This window comes from Nerophis ophidion, linkage group LG06 (assembly GCF_033978795.1).
Source record: "Nerophis ophidion isolate RoL-2023_Sa linkage group LG06, RoL_Noph_v1.0, whole genome shotgun sequence".
Taxonomy (NCBI): domain Eukaryota; kingdom Metazoa; phylum Chordata; class Actinopteri; order Syngnathiformes; family Syngnathidae; genus Nerophis; species Nerophis ophidion.
Genome location: NC_084616.1, coordinates 30831019 through 30858935, shown reverse-complemented (window position 1 = coordinate 30858935; position 27917 = coordinate 30831019). Strand labels below are relative to the sequence as shown.

Here is a 27917-nt window from a genome sequence, read left to right as displayed (position 1 = left end):
TGCAAATCATTGTAGTCCGTTTATATTCATATCTAACACAATTTCCCAACTCATATGGAAACGGGGTTTGTAGTAATATTAATAATGTTGCGTTTATTTTGCGCAGTGCGCTTTAAATAATTTTGACCATACCAAGGAATTGATATTACGGGAATCTTTAGATTGTTTGCTTGGTGCTGCGATACACTAAACGCATCATAATTTGCCACCTCAGTAGAATGCATGTCCACTTCTAACACAGTCACTACAGAAAAAACATTCTGTGAGTCGTGTATTACTCTCGGAAAAATGCTATGTGTGCAGGGATTTTCCATCCTGGCGCTAGCTAGTTCTAGCTTAACTGACTCCTCACCCAGACAAACAGAAACTGTAATTGCCTGTGACTGAATTTGCTCTACTGTAGTTAATGAAGTGTGACTCAAACAATAATCTATGTTCCTAGGCAGGATGATGGCTCCTTCTTGGTTAGGGTGAAGGCCATTCCTCATCAGCAGACCCGGGTTTCCCCCAGAAAGAGGGCCAATTATCAATAATAGTTAGTCCGTGTTGTCTACAAAAACTAGCCAGCCACTTGTTAAGCGAAACTAATCTGCTATACCTTTCATCATTGCCTCTCGCAGGCAGGGGGCCAGAGACAAGTACTCGATGCCTGGACATCTTTCTAGCGAGATTACAAGTCCTAGCTATGTCTCTCTTTGTAATCTCTGACTGTCTCTTCCTAGTGTCATTGGAGCCAACGTGTACAACTATGTTCGCATCGCTAGTGGTGCGATTAGCCTGTCATACGTGTTAACTTGGCCTGTTGCGAGTTAACTCCCTAAGATTAGCTTCATTTTCAGGTGCTCTGGCCCCAGGAATACACCTAATTGTGGCTGGTTTGCTAAGCTTTATGTTTCGGGTGATGGAGTCCCTTATGACTAAAGTGTGGTGCCGGGTGGACTGGGGTGTAGGACTAGGTAAAGGGCTAAATCTATTATGCGTCTCAACCGGTTCACCGTTGCTTATAGGCCGCTTAGGGCTGCCTTTAGATGGGCTAGTTTGCTCGCTACAGGTAACGCTAGCAGATGTGTTCGCAACGTCCAAAATTATGAGATTACTCTGCTCTAACTGACGGACACGGCCCTCTAGCAGAGCCAACCTATCCATGAGAACAGTACACGAAGAGCAGGGAGCCATACTCATGGTATTTCTTTCACCGAGTCAAGTTATTGCTGTCTTCTGGGGAAGTGGTCGTGACGGGTGGGTAGATTCCTTCAGACCGACACCGCCTTTCTCCGCGCTGGCTTTGTTACCTTAGCAGCTAGCTAGCTGAAAGAGGGGTGGTGACACAGAAATTGAGTGATTTGAAAGTTCAGTAAGACTACTAAGTATGTTTGGGAAGTAGTAAAGAAAACTGTAAAACAATTAGAAGCACACAGATAGAACAATAATTAGCTTTTTCGCAACAGCGAGCAGTCAGCGAGCAGTCACTCACGGCAAACCAGAACAATCCGCTGCAAAAAAGTGAGTCACTCTCAAGTTTGTTTAACTGAATTAGCGGGCCACCAGGTGAAAGCCCAGATGATGAAAAACAGAGAACCTAAAATAAACCTTTATGAACACTGCTAGTATACCTAAAGAAGTTAAACAAATTCCCTTTAAAGTAAATAAGCTACAGCAGCACCTTAGTTACATAAATCTCATTTGATAAATTGTACTTGCCAAAAAAAAGGAGAGGACTTATAAATGCCTACCTTAAAGTCAGTTAAAGTACCAATGATTGTCACACACACACTGGGTGTGGTCAAATTTGTCCTCTGCATTTGACCCATCCCCTTGATCACCACCTGGGAAGTGAGGGGGGCAGTGGGCAGCAGCGGTGCTGCGCCCGAAAATCATTTATGGTGATTCAACCCCAAATTCCAACACTTAATGCTGAGTGCCAAGCAGGGAGGTAATGGGTCCCATTTTTATAGTCTTTAGTTTGACTCGGCCAGGGTTTGAACTCACAACCTACCGATCTCAGGCGGACACTCTAACCACTAGGCCGGCCACCTTGAGGAACGCCGCAGTTGTGTAAATCAGAAGTTTGAACACACGGTGTTCCATGTTTGCGAGCAATGTTAGAATGTCAATGCAAGAATCTGCCAATGTTTTTATAGTGGTCCAAGTCCAGGAGCACTCTAGTGTTTTTAGGAATTTTGCTGCAAAAATGTTTGTTTCCCAAGTCTTGAACTGAACTCTGGAGCTGGTATGTTGTCATTCCCGGGTCGGATTTGGCCCCCGGCCCGCCAGTTGATATTTCTGTTCGAGTTCCTGCCCTACTGTGTCCTTTACATCTACATTCAGTGGATGTAAAGGACGACCCAAACCAACTATGGAATTCTAACCATCCTTACCTCCTTTAAATTGGAGCCCACTCCACCCAACAGCAAATACACTTCTGTGATTTATAAAGGAATTTTTATGTGAAACTGCTGTGGTATATCTTCAGCTGTAATATAACTGCTCAAGCATGAGTCATGAACACCTTCTAGTATTGATGGGACTGGGTTACAAGGTGATGGAGTCTCATGGATGATTGAAAAAAATTTCTCCGTCTGGTTCTTTTGTTTCCCCCATCACTTTGTTACTCTTCCTAATCCCTTTGGTCGTTCAGTAACAGTTTAGTTTTTCTGGACGGCAGCCTTCTTACCACAGCTGCCTGCTTGCCGCCTGGCAAGCCCGTGTGTCAAAGGTGGCTGCAGCAGAACAGACTGTGGGAACAGCCGGTTAGCCTCCGATGGTCCCCTGCTCCCCAACCAAAGGGGCAGCCATCAATCCAGTACTCCCCCTGCCCCTGTACAAACACACACACACACACCGCAGCACAAACACGCAAATGCCCAACCAAACACACACATAGACACACAAACAAAGCCTCACACTTGCTCCCAATAATCCTCGGAAGCAATTTCATCTCGACTCGGGTGGCAGCCTATTGTCGCCCGGCCCTTCAATCTTTCCTTATTAACTCTCGCTTTGTCCCGCATCCGAGCTTCTGGACTCATCTCTCCTACATTCCGATCGGAGCTGCTCCCAGCACTCCCAGGCAACCTCCATTCGCTAATCCCGTCGCCTTCCCCCGCTGGCCGCCCCACCCCGAGGAACTCTCGCTGCTTTTTTTTTTCCAAACCTGCCGATCACCTACTTACACAGTAAGGTAGGGGCATTAACTCCACTGCTTCTCTGAAGGGTGGAGTGTGAAGGCGGGGTGGGTGGAGTAGGAGGTGGCCACAAAGTGACTCCAGCCCAGACAATTAGAACAATGAGCCGGGCCTGTAGGGTGCTAACTCGCTGCGTCACGCCTGGACGGTGGGGTATTTTGTCAGTTTAATGAATTGTCCATCAGCCCAGGACCACATCGCAGGCTGCGCAGGGAGAGGCCAGCAGGGACCCAGACACTAAGTCGGTATTTATTACACTGCCTTTGTCACTAATTGAGCTAATTATCACTGACTCCTTAGCAATCCCACAGGCATCACCCCCTCCTCTTCCAACACGCCCACCTCACTCTCATGCCTGCCATTTGAACTCTGCTCTCTCCTGTTCTTAAAATCAGCCCTTCTTCTCATCACCTTTACTGATTTTCTCACAATCAGATGGACTGAATCACCCTGTTTGAGCCCTAAATAGCACAGAGAGACGCATAACATCAATTCCCACTCACTCTTCTTTGCAAATTCCTGCACAAACAAAAGAGCAGTTTCATTATTTTTTTCTTGCATTTGCAGCCCTGTTGATGGTGGTCCATGTGGACACTGGCAGGAGAATAAGCTTTCCAAAGACCTTGCGGTTCATAGTGTTGCCAAGGGTTGGAGGGTTCAGTGTTCATACAATCGAATACTTTGGAATTAAGCAAAATGTTGTGCTGTATGAGATCAATGTATATGTGTCTGGATAAGCTGGTTCTTCTTCATTGAAGAGCACAGATGCATGGATGTTTTTTTTTTTAGCTTTGGGGCTGTTCTTAATAGGATTAAACACAGAACACCCGGGGACAGACTTCTATGTTGACGTGGTTGGGTGGGTAAATGCCACTAAAACGAAATATGAACACAAACTAAGTGAAAATATAGACTTTATTGTTTGATCGTACAATACAAATCCAAATACCATCTACACCATTGTATACCCTAAAGCGCAGCGCCTCTTACATCTTACTATATATAAAAATCCTTAGAAATAAATATATTTTTTCATAGATTTACACTGGTAAAAAAAACAAAACAGGTTTGTATTCAGTGCATGACAAAAACACAAGAAGTGGTGCTATAGTGTTCCTTGTAAGAGTATTATGTCAGCTAAAGTACTAAAAAAATAACAACATTAAAAAAGTAAAAAGTCAAAATCAAAATACTGATTTAAGTAATTACATTTTCTCTGATGGGTACATATTATTTAAGAAACCAAGCAATGACCTCATAAATATATTCATATATTTTTATATTTACAGCATTTTGGTTCTCTTAGCTGATGCACGGTATGAAATTTTTGTTTTAATCAAGTGTGTATCTCTTTCATTGCATACCTCAGAGTTAGATTATGCAGATTATGGGATAATTATTTTGGCCTAATCACATCTATGCTATTATAGTCAGTGTTTAGATAATACATTCATGTCCATGTCCCTCGAAAGAGTTGGTCAGTTTGTGTTTTCCTTGGCGTGTAGCAGTCCCTGTCATTTAGCATCTGGGCTGTGTTGTGGTGAGTCAAAGGAGCAGATGGCAGTTGAGGTGAAGGTGTAGAGATGCAGCAATATATGAAATCTGAAGAAAAAATCGCAACGTGGTGGGGACATTTAAAGCTGGGACCACGTTCAGAGATTAAAGTAAAAGAAGTCAAACCTTTGTAAAATAAATAATACATTGTATAACCCTTTTTGAGAATACCATGCATGTCCAACAATATAGAGAGGCTGTCTGTCTCACGTCACCTCTTCTAGATTCAGAGGCATACCTTTGAGCATTTTAGAAAAGGAGCTAGCATCTACTCTTTATATACCCTGTTTTCATATTTGTGCATTTATTTACTGATTGACTTTTTGGTGACACATTTCCCTGCCAGTTTAAGCTTTTCCAGCTTCTATTTGATAGCAAGCACCTGTATATTTGTGACTTTCTTTGTTAGCTATTGCATTCCTAATAAGTTCTGACACTTATTTGTCTAAATAACCCTCCCTTTTTTATCCTTTGTAATACTGTAATCATAGACACTGATGTAACGTTCGTGTACTGGTGCAGTTCAAACAGCTGACATGACAGCACCAGTGGAATGTACAGTTGCACCGCTCTGTGATGCTCTCAGCCTGGGTTTTAAACCCGCGCCCGCAGCAGAGCAGCTCGCATCCATCGAGACCTGGAGAAGAGCTGTTGCATGCTCTACCAGAAGTTCCCAAAGTGCCAGTTTTGCCATTGTAGGAGCAGAAGTTTGGTGATTTCTCGAAGTAGACCAAGTCCATAGCGGAAGGGGGTTTATGAGCAGGGTTTTCCGGTTCCAAGTGGCGAGGGTCAGCTCGGTGTGAGGCACGGTTGCTGCCCTTGTTTGCGTAAACGACTCGGGATGCGCCGTCGAAACGGTCCTTTAGGAAGTCCCCGATAGTGCGGAAACTTGGAAGACGCATCCAACAAGTGCGGACGGTGCAGGAGCCTGACATGCCGTGACACTTGCACTCCTGACGCATCTCTGAGGACACCATCTGCACAGAGAGGAGACCACAATCACTAATCAAGTACTTCCCAACAAAAAGACATTCTGTACCATTCTTCCCGCCTCGTTATTGTGCACATTGGTGAGGTAGCGCAGATCTCGTCCTCTCTCGCTGGAGTCCACAAACTCACGGCTAAAAACCCTCCCAAAGTCCACATTGTCGCTGCAGCCCCCCCAGTGCCAGTCGGGGCCCCCTAAACCTCTGCGGCGGTAATCGCAAGTGCACGATTCTATGGCACCTTCTGAGCAGGAGCGAGCCACCGCGTGGGTCACGCCTGCGCTGGTGATGGCGAACACGAAGGCTGTCTCCCTGCAGCCTGAAGAAAGCAAGACTTGCCGTCAGAACTTACTTCACAACCCCAAGCAAGAGAGAACAGACTGAAACAGAGGCCATGTTGCACACCACTTGTCCACCGTCATCCCATATTACCTATAACACCCTTAACAAAACAGGTATTTTCATAAAAACAAAAAATTTGGATTCATCCCAAGATCAAGAAACGAGAGAGACTTGCCACGGTTGACAATTTTGCCAAATACGGTCGGGCTGTGGGTGGTCGGGCAGTTCCAGCGGCGGTTGCGAAACTGCCACTTGCACTCCTTTATGGCCGTGTGCAGTCCAGCAGTGATGGCGTGCAAGATGCCAGGATTCTGCCGAATCAGCCGACGCTGGCGTCGACTCAACAGGGCCAGGCTCGGGTCCAGGACCAATTGCACATTCTTGGAATTGGTAAGGAGGTTAGATGAGGAGGCCACGTTGACAACTCCCCTATGGCGAAGGAGAAATAACAGCAAGAGTTCCTTTAGGGAAAATGCACACAAGTTCCAAATGTTGGACTGTGCATGTCAACAACAAAAATATGTATTGTTTTTACTCCTTTTCCAATATTTTATATACATTGTGTGGGCAAAAGTTTTGGAACACACCTCTTTATTTACTAGACTAAGCCTACCTTATTTGGACGATCCTATTTTTCTACCTTTCACTGAAGGAGTCCAAACTTTTATCAACAACTGGAAGAATGCAGCTAGAAGGGCCTCTTTGATATTTTACATATTTTCTTTATCAAACACTCAAAAACAATAAAGTGTAGATGTTAAATATACCTATATTAGGGCTGATAAATGATTTTTTTTTTAAATCTGATTAATCACATTTTTTTATTAGATTATTCATGATTAATCACAAGTGATTACTCGCTAGCATAATTAAAATTATTGTCAAAATGTCATCCAGAAACGCTTTTCAACGTTTTACTTGAATAGATGTCATTTATGGCACAAAACATGTTAACAGTTTTATCTAAAGTACTTTCAGGCTGGAATTCGGAGTGAAATTTGCCAACGAACTAATCAGTCGAAGTCCCCTCACTCGTTTCTCTACTGACGTATGTATTAATCTGATCACTGTCCGTATAACGCATAAGGTAAAATAGCTTGTAAGGTAAAAAAAAAATGACCTTACAAGCACGATTAATCAAAGTGTGTTCATGATTAATGTTATATTCTTTTGTGATTATAATTAGATGACTTAACTCATTATTTTTTGACAAATAGTTTAAGTATCAGTGTGATGTTTTCAAACACTTCAACTTTTTTTTAATAATTTTTTTTCTTTTGAATGCGGGTTTAACGCCTATTTGTAATATTATCATACAGCATGTATTTAATTGAAACGGGAGAAGAAGGGTGCAAAATGTGTGTCCTTCAGACACCCTTGGGTTAGACCACATGTTTTTAATTTTTAAGTATACCTCATCATGCTTTTTTAATATATATACTTTGAGATCAACAAAATGTGATCTACTGTGTAATAGTTCTCTCTTTTTATCAATGACCAGCTGAGGGCAGAGCTGAGTTGTATTCATAATTGCTACAATCCATTTTAGACGTTTTATTAACTGGAAAAGGTTTTAAGGCTTGTAATTTCGGGAAACTATGCACATTGAATTATTTTTGACTAATTTATTAAAATGGTTAATTAATTATTCCATATTTTAGTAGTTATGTTAATTATTTTACTCTAAAGTTTAATCAATTTAAATCACCAATGTATTTCGATTACAACTGATTCTTAATAATTAATGCAATACATATTCACTTTGAAGGTATTGAATATATTAACAAGATGTCATACACATCATTTTCTCATTTTATTCTATCGTTGTTTGCATGGTTAGTATTATATATTGTTAGTGTGTTTTTTAGTGTTATTTTGATTTTTAAAAAATTATTGTAATTGTAATCATATTTTAATCTGGTGGATCAATAAAGTTTGTCTAATTATAATAATTATTTTATAAAATATCATGTCCTAAAACCAACTAGCCTGAAAACAACATAAACCATGTAATGTAACAACATTACATGGTTTATACAACAAAAACAGTGCAATTATCAGTGCAATACAGTTTCATAACATGGTCACTACTGCCTAGTTTATCTTGTTGTATTCTTATTTTTTTACTGTTATATTTTTATTCCTATTGTTGCTTTTTTTTTTTATTGTTATTGTAATATTTTCTATTTTATTTCCATTCATGCCCCCATTATTTACTTTTTACTCTTTAAATTTGATCTCAATTCTATACACTGGAGAGTTCCTGAGGCAACTCTTCTGGAGGAATCAATAAAGTACTATCAATCTAAAAGTTTTTTTCAAGGCTATACTGTGCACTTTCAGACACTATTTAATTAATGAGCCTTGTTGAGATTGTGGGATTTAATTCGGCAATTAAATGAATTGGGATCTGATGTAGGCCATATTTTAGTATATTGACAAAAAATGTGAGGGGGAAAAACGGGCTAAAAGGGAAACAATTGTCAAGGTAATTGATCTGCAGTGTCAATAAATGCACATATTTTGGAAACAGAGAAGCTCGTGTGGTTGCTTCTTGTTTAAAGTGACTAAAGCCAAAACTAACACATTATGTCTTGGAGCCTGCAATGAAACAATGTTGCAGGCAGCGTTAAATAACTTCTCTCTTCACATGCAGCAGGATGCAGAGCGTGCACAGCTGATGGGAACGTGCACTCACCACCAGCGGCCACTGTTGTTGACGGCCCCGGTGCCAGAGAGCGACGACACCAGGAGGATGCATGCAGCTTTCACACCCAGCAGAAGCGCCAAACTCCTCATCTCGCCCTTTTATTGATCATGCACCTTGCGGCGGGGGGAAAAAAAGGTTGAATCACTCTTCATTTTCAGAATGTGTTTATTATTACAAAGACATAATAAATCATCTTAGTGATGCAGCAAGGTACATGCACATATGTACTCACCGGTGCCCTATAACTTGAGTGGATGTGTGAAGGATGAGTCCACGCACGCAAAGGATGCTGCAGTCCTCAGTGTGTCCCTCTGAGTGATGCTCTGCACGGTGCGTGGAACGCGTGGGACAGTCCCGCAGACTTGATCCCCTCCGTGGTGACACCAGATAGGCAACACATTCTTCTCTTATTGAGTGCTACGAGGGGGAATAAAAAAGGGATTTGCTGCTCACATCTCCCTCTGTCTTTTTTTCCCCTTCTCTCTCTTCCTCGGAGCCTTTTCAATAGGATTGGAGGGAGGGATAGTTAATGCGCTTCATAGGGCGCACAATGAATAAGGAAACACAACTGTGCAGAAAAGAGAGCGAGGCGGGGGTAGGGACGGGGTAATGGGGGGCAATCCCTGGTATATTGCCCATATTATTTGCCGAATCTCACGGTCGGCATTCAGTCCACGCTGGGAATGTTTTGCCATCTCAATGCATATGCAGTCTTGCAGGGAAGGTAATGTCCTGCTGCAGATGTTACAGCTCAATATGAGACGTGTAGAAAAAAATGAACATTTTAAACCCAGTGGTTGGATTCGCCAACTCCTTAACCGCATCTCCTCCTCTCTTCAACATTAATACATGCTCTCTCCGTGCATGTGTGCAACCCAACTTTGTTTGAATAAACACAGTGTCCAATCACATGTTTGATGTGATGGACCTGCAGCAACAAGAGAGGACATTTGGCTTGCAGACCTCTCTCGATGCAATGCGTGCACTTTGGAGCATCTCTCTAACTTCCTCTTCTTAGTGTGTGACACTTATCTGCCCGATTTGCATACTTCCATATTAGTGCATTAGTGGTGACAGTAAAAAAAGGAAGTGGGCTTTTGTAAAGAGGCTTTAATGACAGCCAGCCTCCATATAGTGCGGCCTATATGAAGGTGCTCAAACGGTGCTTCCTTGAGCAGTCATGTGACACCGAGCAGATTAGCTCCAATCCGGATAAAGAGGGGAGCCTTTTATATACAAATCAACTTCAAATCACTTTTTAAGCCACTTAGATATACACGCCGAGGCAGAATGCTAATGCACTTTTCATTGCTGCAGCTTAGGGAATGGAAGGAGATTAGATGAATTGGTGTCACTATGCTCGCCGTGTTCAGGGGGGGTTAAACTTCATTTTATACCAAGGTGTGCGTTCACGGCTTTTTTATAGGCTCACTTGTTTTGGTGCGTGCCATCTGGTACATTTCTGCAGCTGCATGCACCTGTGCTCCTTCTAAATGACAGCATCGCAGCCAAGTTTGAATGCATCCTATGGAACTTTATTATCCCCCTAATGTATGCATTCTCTGAAATAAAGACTTTGGGATGACAAAGTGAAGTTGTCGCTCTGATGGAGGTGGTTGGCGGTATTAGGGGGGGTGCATCGGGGTGGGTGTATTGTCTGTGAGGAGCCGCTTGCCTGCTGCTGCCTCCCTCTCGTACAGTGGCATCTAACCCCCTCTCATTCATCCATCTTCTTCACGCTTTCATCAACAAAGTACTCACATGGGTTCCTTCTAAGCCTTAAAAAAGTTGTAATTGATGATTATTTTCTAAATTTTGCAAAAGCAGAAGCCAGTGCCTTCGTGAAGCTTGTGCGTAAAAGTGGAGATTAACTTTTACGCACAGACGCATGGTCCCACAGAAAGGAGAAAAGAGATGGGACGACCCAGAGCTGTAGTATATCTCGGTATGAAATATAATATAAGCCGTCAGTATTTGTTTAATTGTGTTTCACTTCTAATTAAGCTCAATTCAAATCAAATCCTTATAATATAAATAAATTGCTTCATGTTACAACAAAATATATACAGTACATTTTATACAAGTAGAGCTCCTTACTGTTAACAGTGTGCTTGAATGCCAATTTACATGACTCATCATTCAAACATGAGCAACAGAAGATATTGATGTATATTATGATTGACTGATCCACCTTGACTTACAGTATATACAGTATGTTTCAAAGATAAATTTCAGCCAGCATTGTTATTGCGATATATCTTCTCAATTAAAAAATAACTTGGGTATGCATAGAGTAGTCAGTGTACAGTTTGTATTGCAGGGTTTTAAACTGGCGGCCCAGGCGCCAAATTCGGCCCGGGAATGACACCATATTGGCCCCCTAGTTCAGTTAAAAACTTGGGAGACACACATTTTTTTTAGCAAAATCCTAAAAACACTATAAAATGCTTCTGTTGTCTAGAGGAACTTGGACCACAGGTAACACATTGGTAGAGCCATGTATTGAAATTTTAACCTTGCCAGCAAACAAAGAACACTATAGGGTCCAAACTCAGAATTTACACACCTGAGGCGTTCCTCGGGGCATCTTTTTAAGTCCTCTCCTTTTTGGCCCTGATATTTTTTTGAAATGTGATTTATGTAACTTAGGTGTTGCTGTAGCTTTTTTATGCAGTCAGTAGTTCAACTTCTTTGGTTTCACTACCATTCCATTTTAGGTCCTCTCTTTTTTCATCAGTTGGCCCACAGGTCAGTTAAAAAAATTTGTGAGGGACTCACGTTTTTGCAGTAGATTCTTAAAAACAATAGAATGCTGTCAGAGAGATGATCTTTAACTAAGATGTTTTTTTGTTTTTTTTACAGAAAGTCCTTAAAACAGCATAGCGGTCCTGTAACTCTGACAAAATAAATCGTCCAAAATCATGGTTCTCAGAAAATATACAAAATAAGACAATAGTGAAAAGAGAAGTCCTGCCCCCTTCCTTAGCTTTATGAAACTGAATATCCCCCAGAACAATTTAGTTGAATATCCATGCCATAGATTGAGTCAACTGAGAGAGTCAACATACATGAGACATTATAGTTTAGAGAGTTGGCACACACAAGTAATAATGTCTTGCAAGTCTTACAAGTCAAGCATGGTGGTGCAGGTAGCGTCATGGTCTGGGCTGCAAGACTGTTGCGGGTGCTGGAGACATTGAGGGAAACATTTGATTCCCACATAATAACGAGCCTGAACACACTTCCAAGATGACAGGTGCCTTGGCGAGGAACTTAAAGGTGATGGAGTGGCCATGCAGGCAGAACTGCTGTGCACTGACTTCTTTTAATTTGTGTTTTAAGTTCAATTTCTATAGTATTGTCCCTCGAGAAAATATTGCTGAAACCACAGACTGACTGATGTGCATAACAGTATGACATAATAACACTAAAACACATCAACAATAATACATTTTCAAATGGTACATGTTGTATTGTGCAGCGTTTCTATTATCCGTCCATCCATCCATTTCCTACCGCTTATTCCCTTTTGGGATAGCGGGGGGCGCTGGCGCCTATCTCAGCTACAATCGGTCGGAAGGCGGGGTCCACCCTGGACAAGATGCCACCTCATCGCAGGGCCAACACAGATAGACAGACAACATTCACACTCACATTCACACACTAGGGCCAATTTAGTGTTGCCAATCAACCTATCCCCAGGTGCATGTATTTGGAAGTGGGAGGAAGCCGGAGTACCCGGAGGGAGCCCACACATTCACGGGGAGAACATGCAAACTCCACACAGAAAGATCTCGAGCCTGGGATTGAACCCAGGACTGCAGGACCTTCGTATTGTGAGGTTTCTATTAGTCCGTCCTTATGAATGTTACAGAGTGATTATTTTGGCACTCTATAACTTCAAAATAGAAAAAGTTTTTTATGAAGAGATGAAGTACAACATATCAGAAATTGATCTCCAGAAGAAGGAAAGGTGTTAAAAACGTAATGCATCCGCATGCTTGCAAACATGAGGCTAACTTACATTGGCCCTGTCAAACAACTTATTTACTGTATGTTACATAACTGCAGTAGATACAACCTCCTTTTCACTTTGTATAAAACATATTCAACAAATGAATCCTCAACTTCATGTGGACTCCAACAAGTATATATTCAATTCACAACCTGTCTATTGAACTGATTTAGTTTGTTGTTTTTTGCCCAGTGGGGGTGGGTGGCGGATCTATCTCTGAATCTTCCGAACTCCTGCTTCTGTTGGATACTGCTGTTTTTTTTAGAGCACAACTGATTAAAAAAAGCAAAAACATTTGCTTCATTTGATTCAAGACATGATTAATCAACACTCAATCCTGGACAATAGACTGTGATGAGATGGCGACTTGTCCAGAGTGTGTTCCGCCTTCTGCCCGAGTGCAGCTGGGATGGGCTCCAGCAACCCCCCGCTACCACGAAAGGGACAAGCGGTAGAAAATGGATGGATGGATGGACTGAGATAAACTTTACGGATCTCAAGGGATTTTTTTTTCATCCCATTAGCTGAGTATCAAGACAAGAAGAAAAAAAAGAACCCGTTTGAAAGAACAAGAAAAGAGGAAAACATAAAATTGAATAAACAACTACAAGTGATAGAATATATTAAAGAAACATAATTAGTAGACTACATAAAATATAATTTTTACAATAAATAATACATACATTATCACTGAGTAAGTTATTCAATCAATTATTGATTATAAGGCTTACCCCGGGTTAATATTGACTCTTGAAGGTGTTTTATAAAACAAATAGGGCTTTATTAACAAGGTTTTGAAAAGTATATTACATTACCGTATATTTAATATTAGATATCAAATTATATTTCATCAACTATGAATTATTTTTATTACCAAACATTTGTAAAATTAACACTTTTTATTTGTTCAATAACTATTAGGAAGTTGTTTTCATATCTAAGATTGTTCGTTACCATACACAACTGCTGGCATTGTTTGTTACAGAGCTGTGTGCTATAAAAAAAACATAATAAACAGACAATCCAACTTTAATTGTGGCCAATATTTTGCAAACAGCCGCCTGTGGTGCCTCCTCCTCAACCCCCGCTCCTACTCCTCCTCCTCCTGTAAACTTCAGGGCTCCTCTCGTCCTCTTGTCTTCACTCTCCGCTCCTTTGGCGGTGCATGGATAATAACCCTCAAACATCTTCTAAGGTACAATTCTCCATAGCGGACGGGGACATCTTTACTGGTGTTTTAATGTCACGACGCGACAGAAGAAAATGGAATTATCAAACAAACTCCGCTTGGAAAGGTGCCCGATTTTGGCGACAGCATTATTATTATTACCTGCGTTAACGTAAGTGCACTTGAGCCGTTAAACGTGCAGATTCAAACATAAAAGGAAAAAACTGCCATGCAGATTTTCCGTGGATTTTTATTTTTCATTGCATTTTTATCTATTCTATGTAGTAATGTTATTGGCTTACATTTATATTCAATTTACTACTTTATATGTGTTTTGATATACGAGATAGTTCTTCATATAGTAAAAACAAACAAACAAAAAAACAGCAATGGCTATAAAAGAAATTAATTTCTTGATTAAAAAAACGTTTTTTAATCAGTATCTCTGCACTGCCTCCCTGTAGGGTGCTGTGTAATGACATCCTGAGCCTGAAGGTGGCAGGAGATCCAGTGCTAACCCCCAACTCCGTGTGCCTGCGCCTGGCAGGCCTCAGCAAGCGTCAGATGAGAATGTGCGTGCGCAGACCTGACGTGACGGCCTCCGCCCTGCAGGGGATCCAGGTGGCCATCCACGAGTGCCAGCATCAGCTCAGGGACCAGCGCTGGAACTGCTCGTCCCTGGAGACCATGGGCAGGCTGCTGCATCACAGCGACATCCTCAAGAGGGGTGAGGAAGCCAGGGGTGAGGCGTGATGAGGGGAGGGGAGGGGAGAACTTTGGCATTAGTGGTAAAACACCTTGATGTAAAGTAAACGTTAAAGTACCAATGATTGTCACACACACTAGGTGTGGTGGAATTTGTCCTGTGCATCTGACCCATCCCCTTGTTCACTCCCTGGGAGGTGAGGGGAGCAGTGGGCAGCAGCAGTGCCCGTGCCCGGGAACTATTTTTGGTGATTTAACCCCATATTTCAACCCTTGACGCTAAGTGCCAAATAGGGAGGTAAAGGGTCCCATTTCTATAGTCTTTTGATATGACTCGGCTGGGGTTTGAACTCGCAACCTACTGATCTCAGGGGGAACACTCTAACCACTAGGCCACTGAGTAGATCTAACTCCAGATCCAGAGTTCTGAACCATCCATCCATTTATTTTTTACCGCATGGCCCTCCAATTCTAATTACATTTGGTACGACTCAAATAATTGAATTACTTTAAACCAGAATCTTAATCCAGATGGATCTCAAAAGACAATTTAAATGTTTTAAAATGGTTTTGGTGGGTCGCTTCGGAATGACCCAAGAAGTTGACTGAACTAAGGAATTCAGATCTGAAATATAAATCTGGGTCACTTGTGTGTTTTGTACAACAAACCCAATTAAAAATAGTTTTTAGTATACTGTAAGAATATGGATTGTTTTTGTAAGTCAAACATCATGGACATCATTGCTGGGTTGCATATGACGTTACATCTGTTTTTCTTCTTCATGGCTTAATTTACATGATGGTCAAGCAGCTTGAGCGGGGCATTAAAACAAGTGAGAGTGAGTGTAGAGTTTGAGCAGAAAAGGCCATATTGATGTTCTATTGTTGGGTCTCCCAGTCTATCAAATAGAGAGATAGGAAAGAGCTTTCAGAGTCCCAAAAGAAGTGGTTCATAAAGGTAATAAAGTCAGGGGAAAATTAAAGTGCGTAGAAGGAAATGGCTCCTAAAAATATGACTTTTATCCTCTTGTGGAATACAATCGAACCGCTTGTGTCTGCAGCGATCATTTTGTAAAATGTTTGTTTGAGAAACTTTCTGTGATGTAATGGAGTTGGTTGTCTACAATATTAGAAGTGTTTGGTGACAGAATAAAATGTAAAAAAGGACAATAGATCACATTAGTCTGTTTGTTTGTGGTTGCCCTGTGTAAATATAACGACAAAGACCTAGATTCATAATTTGATCATTCGGTTTCAATGAGAAGGTCTCAAGGTGACTAATAATAGTTTCTCTTTGCTTCTGTGGGCCAAAGACAATGATTACAGTTTGGTCTGAGCTTAGCTGAAAAAAATTGTTTTGTATTCACACACTGATCTGTTCGATGCAGTGACAAAATGAATCAACAGGGCGTCAGTAACTCTTAGATCTGAGTGTCGTATGCATTGTTGTGGAAGAACACATCGAAGCTGCATATTAGTTGACCTAGTGGCAGCACGTACAAGTTCAACAATAGATTGAAGAAATTACATATAATTACATTACATTTACGTTTGCACAGAACCAGCAAGAATATGTGTAAAATACAATAAAATTAATAATAATAGCCATCCAAATCAGTATTACTTAATTAAAATAATTGTAGAGATGGCAATCAGGACCAAGTTCATGTCAATGATCGTTCGTTGTGCAACTTAAAACTATGTTTATGCTTATTAAAAGGAAAGTGCAGTAGTAGTTGGTTATTTTAAGACCACTTTACAGTTAAGTTAAACATTATGTAGAAAACTCTAGCTAGCATTAATAAGTGAGCAACCTACCATAGAATACATCTATTCATTTTCTATCCAATGTCCCCCTCGAGGTCGCAGGAGATGCTGGAGCCTATCCCAATATATCTTTATTAGAAGCGCAATAGAGAAATAAAGTTTCACATTACCAAAGTAAACAACAGCAAGCAATAATAAGTAGTAATATAAAAAAACGTTCAAAATCCAGAATCCAGTACTTCAATTTATGGGTTGGAGTTAAATTATTTCTGTGACCAAGCGCATTACTCAAAACAGTTATATCTCAAATCAATTCAAATACTTGCCTGCCCCCCACCCACCGAAAACAGCATGACTTTAACATGTAACATGCCTTTTAAAGAATGAAAAACTTTCAGATAACAAATATTGTATGAAGAACAATACAATAAAATGTACTACTAACAACTTTAATGAAGTAAAATAATAATTTTGTACAGGATTTACCTTGAAGAGTGAAATTCTACGGTATCTTCTTCCAGCTTCTCAATCAAACACACCATCAGCAGCGTTCCCATATTTTCATAGATAAATGTCTGCCAGTTTGTAATTACCTTAACATTTTTGGCGGGCGTTGAAATTATTCTGCTACTTTATGGTGCATACTAGCACTGATACGCTGAAATGACTTCCCCAAATTTGTGATACACTCTTCTTTTTTTAATTCAATTGATGTAATCCACTTCATTTCTGCACTTTCCTTCAAACTCACTTTCTTCCTTCCCATTGTTGGAAAACAAAGTTATGGCAATCCCGAGCCACAGTATAAGCTAATGCTAGCCCGTAAGCCCAGATTTTTGTGCGGATCTTACGCCAACTGAAGACGGGGATGCTTGTAAAACCCTGTTTCCATATGAGTTGGGAAATTGTGTTAGATGTAAATATAAACAGAATACTATGATTTGCAAATCATTTTCAACTCATATTGAGTTGAATATGCTACAAAGACAACATATTTGATGTTCAAACTGATAACCATTTTTTTTTTGCAAATAATCATTAACTTTAGAATTTGATGCCAGCAGCACGTGACAAAGAAGTTGGGAAAGGTGGCAATAAATACTGATAAAGTTGAGAAATGCTCATCAAACACTTATTTGGAACATCCCACAGGTGTGCAGGCTAATTGGGAACAGGTGGGTGCCATGATTGGGTATAAAAGCAGCTTCCATGAAATGCTAAGTAATTCACAAACAAGGATGGGGTGAGGGTCACCAATTTGTAAGCAAATTGTCAAACAGTTTAAAAAACAACATTTCTCAACAAACTATTGCAAGGAATTTAGGGATTTTACCATCTACGGTCCGTAAAATATTCAAAAGTTTCAGAGAATCTGGAGAAATCTCTGCACGTAAGCGATGATATTACGGACCTTTAATTCCTCAGGCGGTACTGCATCAAAAACCGACATCAGTGTGTAAAGGATATCACTACATGGGCTCAGGAACACTTCATAAAACCACTGTCAGTAACTACAGTTGGTCGCTACATCTGTAAGTGCAAGTTAAAACTCTGCTATGCAAAGCAAAACCCATTTATCAACAACACCAAGGAACGCCGCTGGCTTCGCTGGGCCCGAGCTCATCTAAGATGGACTGATGATGCAAAGAGGTTCTGTTCTGTGGTCTGACGAGTCCACATTTACAAATTACATTTGGAAACTGTGGACGTGGTGTCCTCTGGAACAAAGAGGAAAATAACCATCCGGACTGTTATATGCGCAAAGTTCAAAAAGCCAGCATCTGTGATGGTATGGGGGTGTATTAGTGCCCAAGGCATGGGTAATTTACACGTCTGTGAAGTCACCATTAATACTGAATGGTCCATAAAGGTTTTGTAGCAACATATGTTGTCATCCAAGCAACGTTATCATGGACGCCCCTGCTTATTTCAGCATGACAATGCCAAGCCACGTGTTACAACAGCGTGGTTTCGTAGTAAAAGAGTGCGGGTACTTTCCTGGACCGCCTGCAGTCCAGACCTGTCTCCAATCGAAAATGTGTGGCGCATTATGAAGCGTAAAATACGATAGTGGAGACCCCGGACTGTTGAACGACTAAAGCTCAACATAAAACAAGAATGAGAAAGAATTCCACTTTCAAAGCTTCAACAATTAGTTTCCTGGGTTCCTAAACGTTTTTTGAGTGTTGTTAAAATAAAAGGTGATGTAACACTGTGGAGAACATGCCCCTTCCCAACTACTTTGGCACGTGTTGCAGCCATGAAATTCTAAGTTAATTATTATTTGCAAAAAAAAAAAAAAAAAAAGTTTATGAGTTTGAACATCGTATATATTGTCTTTGTAGTGCATTCAATTGAATATGGATTGAAAAGGATTTGCAAATCATTGTATTCCGTTTATATTTACATCTAACACAATTTCCCAACACATACGGAAACAGGGTTTGTAATTCAAATCTTTGCTCTCAGTTTATAGCATAACAATTAACCGACAGACAGCTGATACCTCAAAACACTACTAAGTCCAAGTATCCCTGTATCTAATGGATGTACAGTACATACGTGCACCAGGCAATAAAAAAACAGGCAGGCGCAGTGTACCTTGTCACTGTACACAGATCATAAATAAAATTATATCCAGGTGTAAATGTCAACTGTACTTTGTAAATAAGTACTATACAGATGTGGTTAACGTCTGAATATACTGGAGCAGCTGTCCATTCAGTAGTAATTCACATCTGTCTTGTGTTTTGACACCAATATCAGTACAGTTCTGTAGATCTAATCAATTATTGCCAGACAATAATAGACATCAGTGAACATATGTTTTTGAATTATGAAACTAAATGTGTTTGTATGTTACATAAGTAATTTCCTGTTGGATATATTCACAGGCATCTTTCTTTACAAACAAATGTAGCCCCAGCTTGTAGATTAAATTCCACCTAATGAACTCATTTCAATTAGTTAGTATAGATTTTATAGATTTTTATTTGATCTTTAAGATCAAGGAAAGGAAAGGGCATGGGTCCAACAGAGAAAAAAACAGATTGAGCCAACTGGTCCAATAAATGCTCTGAAATAATCATTAATCAATTAAACCGATGTTGGTGCGGTGAAAAAGTTCTGCAATGTGAATTTCACACACATTCCTTAGCGCCCTCCTAGGAGCCATGACCCCCTACCTTTCAATCCTAGTGACGTCTTTGGCGAACATAAGTGTACTTAATTTTCTTGATGGAATTTAGTGCAAACTATCAGAATGAGGTCAAGTTAAATAACCTCTGCCCTTCTGTCTGAAATATGGTTTGACAAGCAGCTTTAGTGTGGCCCAGAGACTGTTAAAAACTTTAGACCATGATACGTATGCAAATGCCAGAATTTGGATAGTTTTGGTTTTTGTAACATGAAGATGAATTAAAAAACAAATTAAATTAAGTACTTCTGATGAAATGTGGTACTTACATTCAGTTTGGTTAAAGAACAAATTGATTAGCATCTGACCAGGATTTGGATCTGGATTTTGAGTACACATCTGGATAGCTTTAACATGGATATACTGTAATTCCAATGTGTTTTGAACAAACGTTAGTGTGTAGCTTTGGTATCAACTGAAGATAAACTGATTAACGTTTGATGTCATCTGAATCCAGATCTAGAACATGTATACGGATTGTTTTAGTAATACAGACTTAAGTCGGAAATGGTATGAAATAATTTTTGTGGAATCTGGTGTCACTATTTTCACAACGAACAGAGATCTCAATCCAGATGTGGATCTGGATATAGCTCAGAATATTTCTTAATGCATTTTGATGACATTTTCCATGCAGCTGTGCAAGTGCAAGTGCTTGATTCAAAACAGTTCTTAGTGCATTTGGTTAAGATCTGGTGTGCTGCTTTGGTATGACCTGAATGTTCATTGTTGAGTTGATTATGTTTTAACAATGTTCTGAATCCTGATGTAGAATTAGAATTTGGATTGTTTTCGTTACACAAATCAAACTAAAAGCGTTTTTTAAAGGTGCCAAGTATAATAATGTGGCCAGAAATGGTACTGCAATCACGGTCAAAAATCTGTAGTCCCCTCCCACTCTCCATGACTGAGTTTGTCAGATACGCAGCCAAATCCGAATCCTACTCCAAGGAACTTCAAATGGCAATCGACGAGTCTTATGCTGTAGGTTTCTCTTGTTTATTCTTCTTAAAACAGGGGTCTCAAACTCAATTTACCTGAGGGCCACTGGATGCAGAAACTGGGTGAGGCTGGGCCGCGAGAAAAGATTTCTTAAAAAATCTAACATGCACTTTTTAATGAATTCACCTTCTATGAATGGCTTTCCCGCCCTAGCAACATACTTGCCAACCCTCACAATTTTTCCGGGAGACTCCTCAATTTCAGTGCACCTCCCGACAATCTACCGATGCAACCATTCTCCCGAATGTGTCCCAATTTTCACCCGGCCGACATTATTAAGGGCTGCCGTGACTACACTGCCTTTAACGTCCTCTACAACAGTGGTTCTCAAACTTTTTCAGTGATGTACCCCCTGTGAACATTTTCTTTAATTCAAGTACCCTCTAATCAGAGCAAAGCATTTTGGGTTGAAAAAAAGAGATAAAGAAGTAAAATACAGCACTATGTCATCAGTTTCTGATTTATTAAATTGTACAACAGTGCAAACTATTGCTAATTTGTTGTGGTCTTTCTTGAACTATTTGGAAAAAAAGATTTGAAAATAACTAAAAACTTGTTGAAAAATAAACAAGTGATTCAATTATAAATAAAGATTTCTACACATAGAAGTAATCAACTTATAGTGCCCTCTTTATGGATTATAATAGAGATCCATCTGGATTTTTGAACTTAATTCTAAACATTTCTTCACAAAAAAAAAGATCTTTAACATCAATATTTATGGCACATGTCCATAAAAAGTCTAGCTGTCAACACTGAATTTTGGATTGCTGTGTAATTTTTTTCACAGTTTATGAATTTACATTCATATTTTGTTGAAGTATTATTATTCAATAAACATATTTTTATATTATTTTTGAATTGCTGCTATTTAAAAATTGTTTTTATTAAATCTTACTTGTCCCTTGACATACCTTCAAGTTTTCCCAGGGGTACTTGTGCCCCTACAAAGAGATCTACTGCTCTACAACATGTCATCGTGGACGCATTTACATCACACAACCAACGTAACAGTTGTGTATTATGCTGTATGAGACTTGTGCAGAACATAAGTAGCTGCAAGACGTACTTACTCAACAGCCATACAGGTCACACTGAGGGTGGCCGTATAAACCACTCTAACACTGTTACAAATATGCGCCACACTTTGAACCCACACCAAACAAGAATGACCAACACATTTTCGGAGAACATCCGCACCCTAACACAACTTAAACACAAGAGAACAAATACCCAGAACACTTTGCAGCTCTAACTCTCCCGGGCTACAATATACACCACCTCAAACGACGCAAGTAGGGAGGGTGTTGGGTGGGGGGTTGGTGGTAGCGGTCCTAAAGTTTTTTTTTACGGCCACCCTCAGTGTGACTTGTGTAGCTGTTGATCAAATATGTTTTGCAATTGCACAGACGCAAATTGGGCTTGCACGCTGTCTGTATAGGATGTAGAGGGCGCTAAAGATAGTGACATTACGACACCACCTGAATATTGTTGATTGGGTATAATTTGATGGGAATTTTGAAATAATGCATCCCCTGAAATTCAGGGATCTCCCGGGAAGATCGGGAACGTTGACAAATATGACACTGTCAAGCGCCGATCATATCAAACTCGCGGGCCGCACTAACATTAAATTGTCATATCAAAGTGCGGGCCGCACAATAACGTCTCGCGAGCCGCAATTGGCCCGCGGGCCGCATGTTTGAAACCCCTATCTTAAAATGTGGTGTACTAAGTAATTATGCCACATTTTACCGATGTCGATTAGCCAAATGTATTTGTAAAGTTACGCAGCAATATTTTCATTGGGAGTCAGCACAGATTGTTGGCATTACCCTTCTAAAATGTCTCGTTTGACCGTAAGAACCTCCGTCAAAATAATTATATATAGTAATATATAATATATTATATATCACATAGGCCTACTTTGACAGCAAGCCAAGGCCAACAGTAAAATGACGCCACATTTGGTTCAGCATAACTCCATGTTGCATCCAAACTGACGCACTGCATTCTCTTCCATTTACGCATATCACCATATTTCAGTACAGAGTGCAATTCTATGAGCCAACCCACATTACACATAAACCACAATAGGCAGAAACAATATATAGCTTACTACCATGTCAATACACAAATCAAATCAAATCAACTTTATTTATAAAGCACATTTAAAATTTACCACAGGGGTAGCCAAAGTGCTGTACAATGGGCAGGTTAAAAGATAATACGAGGACCGAGCAAACAACACAACACAAACAGAACATGATAAAAAATAAATAAATAAAACATAAAAACAGGTTAACAGCAGGTGTATAATGGGGCGCCATTGCAGGATGGATATCACTCAGTGTTAAAAGCCAAGGAATAAAAGTATGTTTTTAAGAGAGATTTAAAAACAGGAAGAGAGGAAGCTTGTCTAACACTCAGAGGTAGGTCGTTACAGTGCTTGGGAGCAGCAGCAGCGAAAGCTCTGTCACCTCTAAGTTTCAGCCTTGTGTCAGGGACCGTCAGTAGCAGCTGATCGGCTGATCTTAGGGATCGGGTGGGGCAGTAAGGCTGAAGGAGGTCGGAGAGATATGTTGGCGCAAGGTTGTTTAGACATTTAAAAACAAATAGGAGGAGTTTGAAATTGGTTCGGTAACGCATAGGGAGCCAGTGAAGGGACGCTAATATAGGGGTGATGTGCTCATGTCTGCGGGTCTGTGTTAGCAGACGAGCAGCAGAGTTCTGCACCAGCTGCAGGCGGGCAAGGGAGGCCTGGCTAATGCTTACATGCAGGGCATTGCAGTAGTCTAAACGATTCGAGATAAAGGCGTTGATTAATTTCTCGAGATCATGTCCTGATAGAAGCGGTTTCACTTTTGCCATTTGGCGTAATTGATAAAAGCTTTTTTGAACGACGCTGCTAATTTGTTTTTCGAATTTAAAATCTGAGTCGAACTTTACCCCCAGGTTTGTGACACAGCCACTGAGATACGGGGTCAGAGTGCCGAGGTCAACGTTGTGGGAGGGAGAGCGACTTGGACCAAACAACATAACTTCTGTTCTTTAAAGTAAAAAAATCATTTCATGTAATGCATTATATTGTGTCTAGCAAATACCACCCCATATGTTTGATGCACATATAGTACCAGAAACCGCGATTAGCTCTGGTAATGTTGGAATGCATTCCATCAGTGAATCAGCATTTAGAGAAACAAAAAGGCACTGACACTACCCATATCCACGTAGGTTTTAGTTGTCGAAAATATATTCTGCCCTGTCAGTGAGATGACACATCAACATACAAGCTAACGGGCATATATTTCCCCCGTTAGCCTTAATGTCGATGTGTCATTGACCGGGCTAGCATGCTAACTAAGCATTACACTAATAGGATGGTGCTTCGCTCCTACGCATTCGTTGCACAAACATACTAGTTTTGTTAGACAAGATCATAAACTGTATTGGACAATATAGTTTACATATGAAATGTTCTTTTCCAGTCATTGCAATTAATAAGAAAACGTAAATGCCTTACTTACCTATCGAGGAAATTAGCAAGTTTGGTGTCAGATGAAAAAAATCTTCTTTGCTTTTTGTAGAGGCAGGGATTAATCGTCTCTATCTTTCAAAGGCATCCCTAATACAAATCCTTGTTTTGTTGCTGGCTTTGTCATGAATAAGTTGAGAATTGTAACAACGTTTTTTGGATTTACTAAGGTCTGACATGTTTAGTAACTTTACCAGCGGCAGTAACCAGACGATGGTGGGTTATCGTAACGGGCAACCTGGATGTGACACACTCACAGACTTTCTAATTGGTTAAACGGTGGAGGTCGGTGCATCGAAATGAAAACAATAACAAGAGTTCGGGGCTGTTAATCTAATTTTGAAATGAGCATATCCGTGCTGAACTACTGTTATCAGTTATAGAAGTATTCAAAAAGAACATGATTTATTAATCCCTTTTGCCATATCACAGCCATTTAACGACATAAAATTATTACGTATGGCATCTTTAATGACATTTGCTGTGTTTTGCATTGTATGAACCCTAGACAATGTAATTAATGCTACTGATCTGGATCTAGAATCGAGATCCATCATTTGATGGCTCAGAGTAGAGGTTGTTTTACACATGGTTAAACTCGCTTAGACCGGCCGTTACTTACAGTTTGCATTTTCTTTCTCAAGGTTTCCGTGAGAGTGCCTTCACAATGGCCTTATTATCAGCGGGTGTGGCGCACTCCGTGAGCTCAGCCTGCAGCATCGGCAAGCTGCGAGGATGTGGCTGCGAGGGCAAGCGTCGCCAGGACGATGACAAGCTGCGGTTGAAGCTCACACAGATGCAACTACAGACGCTGCAGAAGGGCGAACTGGGAATGACTATGGCACGCTCGCTACCCTTAGGTCACCATGATGACCTGCCTGCTGACCTACACTCTGTCCACCGCCCTGCGGGGCTCAAGCCTTTTCAGGATGAGCTGACCTCCATGCAAGAGACATGGGAGTGGGGGGGCTGCAACCATGAATTTCGTTTTGGGGACCGTTTCTCCAGGGAGTGGCTGGACTCTCGGGGAGCTTCCAGAGACATCCACGCTCGTATGAGGATACATAACAACCGAGTGGGGCGACAGGTGAGCATTTAATGTTTTGAAATGGACATTGTATTGACATAAGTCTTGGCACACATGTTAATCAGTTTAATAATCAATTGAGTCTTTTTGAATGCTTTAGTGGGAACAGATAACAAAACTAACTAACTGTCAATGCTCACAGGTACTCAAGTATTTAAATAAAACATTCATGCTGCAAGTCAAACATATAAAAAGGCGTGAGAGACCAAAATCGACTTTTATCTTGTTTCTGTTTGTTTGCTGCTGCTAAATATACAGTATAGGACATTTTTCTGGTAATGTGCCATCAACAATGTAGTACTATTGTGAAATACTATCTCTGCTTGATAGTCCAAACATTTTACTGCGATGTCTGTCTTTTGCAGTTTGACGTGTTTGCAAAACCTTTCACAACTTCTCTCATCTTCTTTAGGCCATTTTTTGTCTTTCTTCCTCTTCTTTGGGCAATCTTTCTCAGCACTTTGAGACTACAATACTTGCAGTCTCGAGAACTTATTAATCATTAAATTCATTAAACTTAATACAATTTAAAGCTTTTTCTAACCGAATAAGCGATGAATCATTGCAGCCCAACATGAGGGTGCAGACATCAAACCTCTTTGGACCAACTGGCAACACTAATTCCCACAGACACTCTCCAAAATCCAAATTTTTCACTCTAGCGTGAAAGCTGTAATAAAACCCTTATCCTGTAGTTATAATGGAAAACTGTCCCAATATTTGTATCCATGTGGTGTGCATCATTGTTGAGGGCGACCTTCTACGATCTTCTACCATCTTTCTTCCCTCAGATAGTGGCTGACAACGTGAAAAGAAGGTGCAAGTGTCACGGCACATCAGGGAGTTGCCAGTTCAAGACATGTTGGCATATTTCTCCAGAGTTCCGGCTCGTAGGCTCGATCCTCAAGGAAAAGTTCCTGTCGGCCATCTTGGTCAACTCCCAGAACAAAAACAACGGCGTCTTCAATACCCGAACAGGGAACGGTGGACGCAGGAGAATGGGCGAACTGAACAGAGGCCGTCGTCGAAGCGTATCCAGAGAGTTGGTCTACTTTGAGAAGTCTCCCGACTTTTGTGACGGTGACGCGTCCATAGACTCCCCGGGCACGCAGGGAAGAATCTGCAACAAAACGGGCCACGGCACGGACAGCTGCGGCTCGCTTTGCTGTGGCCGAGGACACAACATACTGAAACAAACTCACAGCCAACGCTGCAACTGCAGGTTCCACTGGTGCTGCTACGTGCTGTGTGAGGAGTGTCGCATCACGGAATGGATCAGCGTGTGCAAATAAATACCACGCTGTCCTGTTCTGACTGCACAGACATTTTTGGGGCTCGAAATCTCCTTTAATCCCCTCTGCTGTTTTGCGCCTTGTATCTGACAATGTGGAGCACTTTTCTCTCCTCACTAGTGTCAGGTGTGTATACGCCTTTTATAGCTGCTGTTATTGTCAAAGATCGAAGAGGTATTGGAGTAGATGCATTAATTGCAATCATACTTGCCAACCTGGAGACCTCCGAATTCCGGAGATGGGGGGCGGGGTTGAGGTGTGTGTGTGCGTGTGTGTGTATATATATATATATATATATATATATATATATATATATATATATATGTATATATATATATATATATATATATATATATATATATATATATATATATGACCTACTCAGTAGCCTAGTGTTTAGAGTGTCCGCCCTGAGATCGGTAGGTCGTCAGTTGAAATCCCAGCCGAGTCATACCAAAGACTATAAAAAAATGGGACCCATTACCTCCCTGCTTGGCACTCAGCATCAAGGGTTGGAATTGGGGGTTAAATCAACATATATGATTCCCGGGCGCGGCACAGCTGGTGCCCACTGCTCCCCTCACTTCCCAGGGGGTGATCAAGGGGATGAGTCAAATGCAGAGGACAAATTTCACCACACCTAGTGTCTGTGTGACAATAATTGGTACTTTAACTTAATATCTGTATATATATATATATATATATACATATATGTGTGTATATATATATATATATATATATATATATGTATAGCTGTAGTTCACTGAAATTCTATTTTTTTTGTATATATATATACACACACACACATATATATATATATACACACATATATATGTAATCAGTTCATGAATGAGTATATCTGTTCATCCACAGTGTTCAATGGAGAAGTCTGATCTATAAAATTTGCATTGATTGATTGATTGAAACTTTTATTAGTGGATTGCACAGTACAGTACATATGCCGTACAATTAACCACTAAATGGTAACACCTGAATAAGATGGTAACACCTGAATAAGTTTTTCAACTTGTTTAAGTTGGGGTCCACGTTATTCAATTCATGGTTGCAGGCAGCATACTCCTTCCCCTTCGAGCTGTCCTGGATGACTGAAATTCTTTTTTCCAATCATTTTGGAAATTGCAAGCGTACTTCTCCTTCTAACTCGTCGTCGCCATCTCTTCTTCGTTTTTTTGCTTCGTCTCTTTCTTGTTGTGTGTTCAGTTGTGCACTGAGCTCCAAAAGCCGTAGATGTTATGTGTTTGTATGGAGGAAAAGCGGACATGACGACAGGCTGTCCTCACTCAAGTCCGCATGCTGTCCAGGACAACATGCGGACCTGAGTGAGGACAGCATGTGGCTGTTAAGGAGGGAAG

General features: G+C 40.6%; 3 protein-coding genes across 3 annotated transcripts in view; 2 read left to right on the top strand and 1 right to left on the bottom strand.

The window, feature by feature from the left end:
• ikzf4 (IKAROS family zinc finger 4) overlaps nucleotides 1–9197 on the top strand; it is an 84076-nt gene extending 74879 nt beyond the window's left edge. Inside the window, exon 13 of the mRNA XM_061903354.1 lies at nucleotides 8724–9197. The gene's annotated coding sequence lies outside the window, so the exon portion shown is untranslated. The remainder of the gene's footprint in view (nucleotides 1–8723) is intronic.
• Nucleotides 4159–8887, bottom strand: wnt1 (wingless-type MMTV integration site family, member 1). The gene is made up of 4 exons (XM_061903355.1): nucleotides 8766–8887; nucleotides 6243–6496; nucleotides 5779–6044; nucleotides 4159–5716 (listed from the first exon to the last, which is right to left on the bottom strand). The coding sequence occupies exons 1-4, from the start codon at nucleotides 8864–8866 to the stop codon at nucleotides 5225–5227; spliced, it is 1113 nt and encodes a 370-aa protein (XP_061759339.1). The 5' UTR covers nucleotides 8867–8887; the 3' UTR covers nucleotides 4159–5224.
• A 4739-nt stretch (nucleotides 9198–13936) lies between the features above and the next one.
• Nucleotides 13937–26813, top strand: wnt10b (wingless-type MMTV integration site family, member 10b). Its single transcript, XM_061902252.1, has 4 exons — nucleotides 13937–14132; nucleotides 14425–14687; nucleotides 24810–25252; nucleotides 26044–26813. Exons 1-4 carry the CDS (start codon nucleotides 14056–14058, stop codon nucleotides 26542–26544), a joined length of 1284 nt encoding a protein of 427 aa, XP_061758236.1. The 5' UTR covers nucleotides 13937–14055; the 3' UTR covers nucleotides 26545–26813.
• Nucleotides 26814–27917: the final 1104 nt, after the last annotated feature.